Raw genomic sequence first — 6,749 nt, 5'->3', positions numbered from 1 at the left:
CTGAGGGAGGCCCCAGGCTTGCTGAGAGAGCCCAGAGGTCCTGAGTCCAGCTGGGGGCTACAGATGGGGTCACGGAGGGGGCTGAGAACCCCTCTGACAGGCTCCCTGGAACTGTGGAGACCCCGTTCGTCCAGACCCAGGTAGATGAGCAGCGCCAGCACCCCCGCACTGTCAGAGGTGGGAGAGGAAGCCTGCTGTCGCAGGAAAGGCTGCTCTGATCCCTGCACTGTTCCCTGCGGTGACAGGTGTTCACTCCGAGGTCACTGCTGCTCCCCCCAGGTCCTCCCAGGGCTTCCTGGAGCAGGTCTCAGGCTGGGACACGAGCAGGAGCCCTCTTCCCCACTAGCACTCCCCCCCTCCCCCCGGCTCTGGCAGCCCCACGTGAGCACTGTGTCCACAGGACTCTGGGACAGGGGCACTCGCAGAGGGACGGCCAGCCTCAGTTACTCCTCTCCGGGGAACCCCACTTTAGGCTTGGCTTTTGGAATAGCCACTCGAGGTGGTTCCCAAGTCAGGGCGCAGGGCGCGTTGCCCCAGGGTCCTCGGGGAGGGAAAGAAGCGCCCAGATAGTTCCTGGCACCTGAGACCAGGGTGGGGGGTGGGACCGGAGGCAGACACCAGTGGCTCCTGTCTGGATGTTGAGACCAGAGAGCGCCCCGCCCCCGCCCCCGCCCCCGCCCCCCGGCGACGTCTCACCGCACCCCTGGGCCCTGGGCTCCCGCTCCACCCTGGAGACGGGCGGGGCGTCACAAAGGCCCGCGGTCCCCATGGCAACCCGCGGGCCTCGGAGGTGCGCGCTGGGCGCACAGTCAGCCGCGTGGTTCTCTCCGCTCCGGGAGGCAGGGCAAGTGGGCGCGCCAAGAGGCTGGGTGCGGGCCGGGGAGGCGGGCAGGTTGCTGGGGGAGGCGACGGGGGAGGTGTCTGCGGCTTCTGGAAGGCCCGGGAGGGTGTAGGTCTGGGCGCCCGGCCCCGGGCGCAGAGCGGCCCCTTCCCCAGAACTCACAGGCAGCCCCGCGGCGCTTTTCCGACTGACAGCCTGGGAGGCATCCCTGAACCGGTGGTCAGACCCAGGGGCCAACAGGACTCGGGCTGGGATTGCTAGAGGCACGCTTCACTGCATCCCAGTACCTTTATGGTGGTGCCCAGGGCCTGCTCTGGTCTCTGCGCCCCCGGAAGGTGGCCTCTGGGGAGGGAGGCAGACTTGGGTCCCGACCTCACTGTCACTTAGCGGGTGTGGCCTTGGGCAGGTCACTCAACCTGTGAGCTGTCTTCATAGTTCATCCAACCCTTGGGACAACCTGAGGTCTCCCACGTGGTGCTGACCCAGCGGCTATCTCACTGCCCCGGGGGTGGCCGGGACCCGGGACGCCAGCCAGATTGCTGGCGCCTTCTCCAAAGAGCCCCAGCTTGCAGGGCCAATCCTTGTGTCCCGGTCCTGGAAGGACAGCTGCACCGGCCCCTCCACGGCCCCCCAGAGCTGGGAACCCAGGCAGGAGTAGCACAGAAGGAGAATCAGGCTCTGGAGTTGACGGCTGGGGCCAAACTCTGAACTGAGAGCAAACTCCGAAGCATTTCAGCCTCAGGCGCCCCATCTGTGAGATGAGGTCAGGGGACCTTACCACTCTGAGGGGTTTTGTGTGCAGTAAGCTCGTTAAAGGTAGGGAGCGTGGACCCGGTAACTAGGAGCCGGCACGATTATCCCTCTGAGCCGAGGCTGGGGCCACCCTGCCACCCTCGCTGGCTCCAGCCACCAACTGGCCTTGTCTCTGGGTGAGCCCTGGCACTTTGCTCTGCACCTGCAGCCAGGCATGGAAGGTCTACGGGGCAGTGGTGTCCCCAAGGGGGAGTCTGGTGCAGCACACACAGGATCACACTGAATCCTCTCGACTGTCCCGAGGGTGCACCTTCACCCCACTCAGACGAGGAACTGAGACCTTGGCCAGGCCACGCAGCTGGTCAGTGGGCTGGGGTTTCTGCCCCAGAGCTCATTGTATCAGCTCCTCCCTGTGCCATCACGATTGACCGTCAGTGGAGTGCTGACCCCTCGGTGTCCAACTTTATGCACGTCTGCAGCCTGCCGGCCTGGCCCTCCATCAGGCTCTTTGCAGAGGGCCATGCTCTCCCCGCAAGCTCCCCCCGCCCCCGGCCCAGGGGAGGACAGAGGGACCCGTAGGGAGGGCAGTGGGTCCGAAGTCACCCCCACACACAAATCCTGCCCTGAGGGAGCCCCTGGGCGGGTGGCGGAGGCCAACTGACGTTCAGCTCACACCCCGCCCTCCGCCCCTGCTCCCAGACAATGAGCTTCCAGGTGACGGGCCTGGGCCTGAGCAAGATGAAGCTGGACAGTCCCCCGTCCTTCCTGGACCAGGAGGAGGCGGAGGAGGCTGACGATCCGCAGCTGCTGGAACCGGAGGCCTGGAGGACCTACATGGAGCGCCGCACCGCCCTGCGTGGCTTCCTGACCTCCGACCTGAGCCCCCACCTGCTCCGGCGCCACCACGCCCGCACGGAGCTGCTCAAGAAATGCTCCTACTACATCGAGATCCTCCCCAAGCACCTGGCCCTGGGCGACCAGAACCCGCTGGTGCTGCCCACCGCCATGTTCCAGCTCATCGACCCCTGGAAGTTCCAGCGCATGAAGAAGGTGGGCGCGGCCCAGACCAAGATCCAGCTCCTCCTGCTCACGGACCTGCTGGAGCAGCTGGACCGCGGCCGCGCCGAGCTGGGCGCTCTGCTGGGGTCACCCGACCCGCAGCCCTTCCTGGCGGGCTGGGGGCTGGTGGAGCGCAGGCTGGCGGACCTGGCGGCTGTCATGGACAGCTTCCTGGCCATGACGGTACCTGGGCGCCTGCACATGAAGCACCGCCTGGTGTCCGACGTCGGTGCCACCAAGATCCCGCACATCCGGCTCATGCTAAGCACCAAGATGCCCGTCATGTTCGACCGAAAGGAGTCGGTGGCCCACCAGGACTGGGTCAGCCTGCGGTGGTTTGCCACCATCCAGCCGGTGGCGCCGGAGCAGTTTGAGCTCCGCTTCAAGCTGCTGGACCCGCGGACACAGCAGGAGTGCACGCAGTGTGGCATCATCCCCGTGGCCGCCTGCACCTTCGACATCCACAACCTGATGCCCAACCGCTCCTACAAGTTCACCGTCAAGAGAGCCGACAGCTACACGCTGGTGTACGAGCCCTGGAGGGACAGCCTCACGTTGCAGACCAGGCCGGGGCCCCCCAAAGGGCCCACCCCCAGTCGGCCGGGCAAGCCAGGCCCGCCCCTGACCACGCTTTCCGAAAGATGATTTTCTAATATTTATCCACTAGTGAAGAGGAGTATCAACACACACACACACACACACACACACACACACACACACCATTAAAGAAGCAAACCTGCTTACGTTTTAGAGGCAGCGGCAGCCGTGTGAGTGCTTCTTCGGACTCCGGCCAGCCTCCCCTCCAGCCCCAGGCCCCCCAGGCTCCAGCCCTCTTTCCCGGGTCGGGCCCGGGCTGGACCTTCCAGGAGAGCTGACCCCTGGAGAAAGGAGCATCGCCTCGGCGACTGGCTACCACCGCCAGTGAAGGAGAGCTTCTCCGGGGCTTTGCCGCGTGGGCCCAGCCGCTCCCACATCTCTCCTTCCCGCTCTGTCACAACAGCCCAGCTCTGCCCGTCCTTTCCTGTGTCCTTGGCCCGTCTCCAGGGGGCACAGTAATCTCGATGGGGGCAGCCATGCCCCATACTACTGCTCCCAGCTTCACTGGAGTTGGCACCAAGGCCAAGAGGACACTTTATTTTATTTTATTTTATTTTATTTTATTTTATTGTAAAATATATGTTAAGTTTTATTTATTTTGAGAGCAGGGAGGCAGAGAGAGAGGGAAGGAGAATCCCAAGTAGGCTCCACACTGTCAGCATGGAGCCCAGTGTGGGGCTGGAAATCGTGAACCGTGAGATCGTTGCCTCGATGGTCTGTCCTCGCCCTCCGGTGTGGTCATCTGACCACCAGTGTGGCCAGCAGCTCGCTCCCTCCCGGTCACTGCTTGGGGCGGGCGAATGCGTCTGGCTCCTGCCGCAGCTTGGCTGGGTCTGGGGCCAGGGTGGCCAGCGCCACGAGTCACGGCCGAGGGGGACTGTCGGGATGCTGACATCTCATGAGCTGCCCGCCCGTGTACCGTGGTGGTCACTAGGACAGTGGGCCCTCTGAGAACATAGGGCAGGGTGACCAGGAAGAGGGACTCTCTCCTCCACTGGCAGAGAAGTCGTTTGGACAGAGGCAGGTTTGGACAGAACAGGCCCCCAACTGGGTCGGAAAGGCCCCAGGACCCGCCCCCCAGCCATAGGCCGTGCTCTCTGAGAGGTGGGGTGGGTCCTCCCAGGCGTCCGCAGTTACTGACCCACTGCGTGCTGCTGCGGCATGGGTGTGCTGGCCCACATCATCCAGGGGCTCAAGTCAGACTGTCACACACTCTGTGACATCATGTGGCTATGGGGCGGACACTCCTGGACGTTCCTCAGGGTCTGGTCATCCCAAGGCTTCCGGGGGTGGGGGGCTGGAGGGTGTTCCGGGCAGAGCCAGGGTGCTCCTAGCAAATGGCGTGTGGTGAGGCAGGGCACAGGGTAGAGCGGACGGGGCAGGGATCAGAGATCAGGGTTTGTGCGGGGTCACACCGTCCCACCCAGGAGGCGGGCTGGGGTGGGGGGTGCCTCCAGCCCTCACCAAGGAAGGCAGCTACACAGAGGCCGGCCCCACTCAGGCCCCCACTCTGAGACAACCACACCGCGCCGGCCTGGGGTTCCCGAGTCTTTGAACGGCCGCACACAGGGCCAGGCGCTTTTTCTCAGCTCGGGCTCGCTGGGTTCGCTGCCTCAAACAAGATCGCCCCTAACTCGAAACGGCGACTCTCCCTGGGACGAGGCTGACCCTCCACCAGCCACCGGGCTCGCGAACGCTGCCTCTGGGCGCCGCTGCCCGTGCCCTCGGGTCGTCAACGCCCCCTCCTCTGTGAAGCCCTCCCTGACTCCAGGCTGAGAGGTTCTGACTTCCTGCCTCGGGGCCCCTGTCCGTCCTCCTTTCAACTGCTTTTCACCGGCCAGGAAAACTTCTCCGAGCCTGGATGGCTGCTCTTCCACGTAAGGACGCGTGGCCCCTCTGCAGTCCCACAGTGAACACACGGGCCTTAGAGACTCCCTTTCTCTTTGATTCTGTGACTTCCAATCCCTGCCGAGACCCATGCTGGCATCTAGGGAGGCCAAGGCCCTGGCGTGCCTTCCTCCGCACAGCCGGTGCTGTGGCTCTGGGGGCTCGGCCACAAGCATGCCGAGTCCTGAGTAGCTCAAGTTGGCCTGGAGGGGGTGGGCGTTGGTCCAGGGTCAGAGCCTGGACCCTGCAGGACTCCAGCAGGACTGGCAGCCGCGGGGACTCTGGACTTGCACTGTGAAGCCAGCCCTGCTTGGGGTCAGAGTTCAGTAGGCAGGCCCTGCCCAAATTCCCTGGACACAGCTTGGGGCTGTAGCCCACCCTCACCGAGTCAGCCCCCCCCCCCCAGCCTCCTTCGTTCTGGCACAGACGCCACCCCTCCCCCCCACCCACCCCCCACCCCCCACCCTCCCAGCAGGCCGAGAGCTGTGACGTGGCGACGCCAGCCTCTCCGAGCTCGCTTGTCCGGCATCTGGCTGTAATGGGCTCCTGACTCTTGACAGACTGGGTAGCCACCGTGTGACCCAAGAGGAGGGGCCACCCCTCCTTGCCCCCCAATAAAACCTCAAACACCCAGAAGGGAGAACTTTCAGAGTGGTCTTTGTAATAAAATTATTATTCAATCATATAACACAGAGCCAAAGAAAAGATATAAAAACTGGAATGTAGACATTGGATTTGTAGAAAGCGCCGAATGCATAGACACATCCTCCCCCCGCCCCTCCCCCGCCAGCAGAGGGTTCAGTAAGGCCACAGAGAGGGCACACCCCTCCTAGAGTAAGCGGCTTGTTTGCAGCAAACCCTCAGGCCGTGGGGACCGTGGAAGTGGTGGGGGGTGCTGGGGTCTGGGGTGGCCTGAGGTGAGGGCTGATATTGAGGCAAGAGGTTTCCAGAAAAAGCAGGATATAAATACACCCTGAGAGGCAGGTGAAGGTCCTCAACCTTGCAAAGACAGACTTGCAGCACAGGTTGTCCTGAAGGCCCTGAACCAGGAGCAGGATTGAGGTTGTAAAGGGGAGGAAAGCTCAGGGTGAAGGCACAAGGCTGCCCATCCAGGGGGCGCTCAGTCCCAGCCCCCACCCACACACCACAGGGGTGCCGCCCGGTATAGGCGGGGCTGTGCGGGCATCTGGTTCTGCTCTGCCCTTCTTCCTGAGAGGACACAGGGCTGTGGGCCCCAGTCAGGTGGGGCAGTGACGACAGAGAAAAGGCCCTCTCTTCCAGGGAGGCCTCTTGGCCCTACGTTTGGGCGAAGGACCTTGTTCCAGTAATAAAGACACTGGTTTTTGGTTTATTTAAAAATAGAAAATAGGGGCACCTGGCTGACTCGGTAGAACAGGCAACTCTTACTCTCAGGGTCATGAGTTCAAGCCCCACATTAGGCATGGAGCTTACTTTAAAGAAAGAGAGAGAGAGAGAAAGAAGGAAAGGAAGGATGGAAGGAAGGAAGGAAGGAAGGAAGAGAAAGAAAGAAAGAAAGAAAGAAAGAAAGAAAGAAAGAAAGAAAAGAAAAAGAAGAAAGAAAAGAAAGAAGGAAAGAAAAGAAAGAAAGGAA

At 62.6% G+C, this 6,749-nt stretch overlaps 1 protein-coding gene across 6 annotated transcripts; it reads left to right on the top strand.

Annotated features, from left to right (window-relative positions):
* The first annotated feature begins 748 nt into the window (after positions 1–748).
* On the top strand, positions 749–3,409 carry FNDC11 (fibronectin type III domain containing 11). Of its 6 annotated transcripts, none has more exons than XM_019826229.3 (2): positions 749–844; positions 2,294–3,409. In XM_019826229.3, the coding sequence occupies exon 2, from the start codon at positions 2,297–2,299 to the stop codon at positions 3,296–3,298; it is 1,002 nt and encodes a 333-aa protein (XP_019681788.1). In that variant the 5' UTR covers positions 749–844; positions 2,294–2,296; the 3' UTR covers positions 3,299–3,409. The 6 variants fall into 6 exon arrangements, with proteins under 6 accessions (XP_019681788.1, XP_006929649.2, XP_044909312.1 ...); XM_006929587.5 differs by having other exon boundaries at positions 767–869; XM_045053377.1 differs by lacking the exon at positions 749–844 and adding an exon at positions 854–869 and having other exon boundaries at positions 1,803–3,409.
* The last annotated feature ends 3,340 nt before the right edge of the window (positions 3,410–6,749 follow it).

The sequence above is a fragment of the Felis catus genome, chromosome A3 (genome assembly GCF_018350175.1).
Source record: "Felis catus isolate Fca126 chromosome A3, F.catus_Fca126_mat1.0, whole genome shotgun sequence".
Classification (NCBI taxonomy): domain Eukaryota; kingdom Metazoa; phylum Chordata; class Mammalia; order Carnivora; family Felidae; genus Felis; species Felis catus.
Note: the sequence above shows the minus strand (reverse complement) of the source record. Positions and strands in the feature narration are given on the sequence as shown.

What these genes read in the sequence shown, in the direction of transcription:
- FNDC11 (XM_006929587.5), top strand. Translation starts at nt 768, where the DNA reads ATGGCAACCCGCGGGCCTCGGAGGTGCGCGCTGGGCGCACAGTCAGCC. An exon ending in TGGGCGCGCCAAGAGGCTGG is followed by an intron (nt 870 to 2,293) that starts GTGCGGGCCGGG and finishes CCCTGCTCCCAG; the next exon opens with ACAATGAGCTTCCAGGTGAC.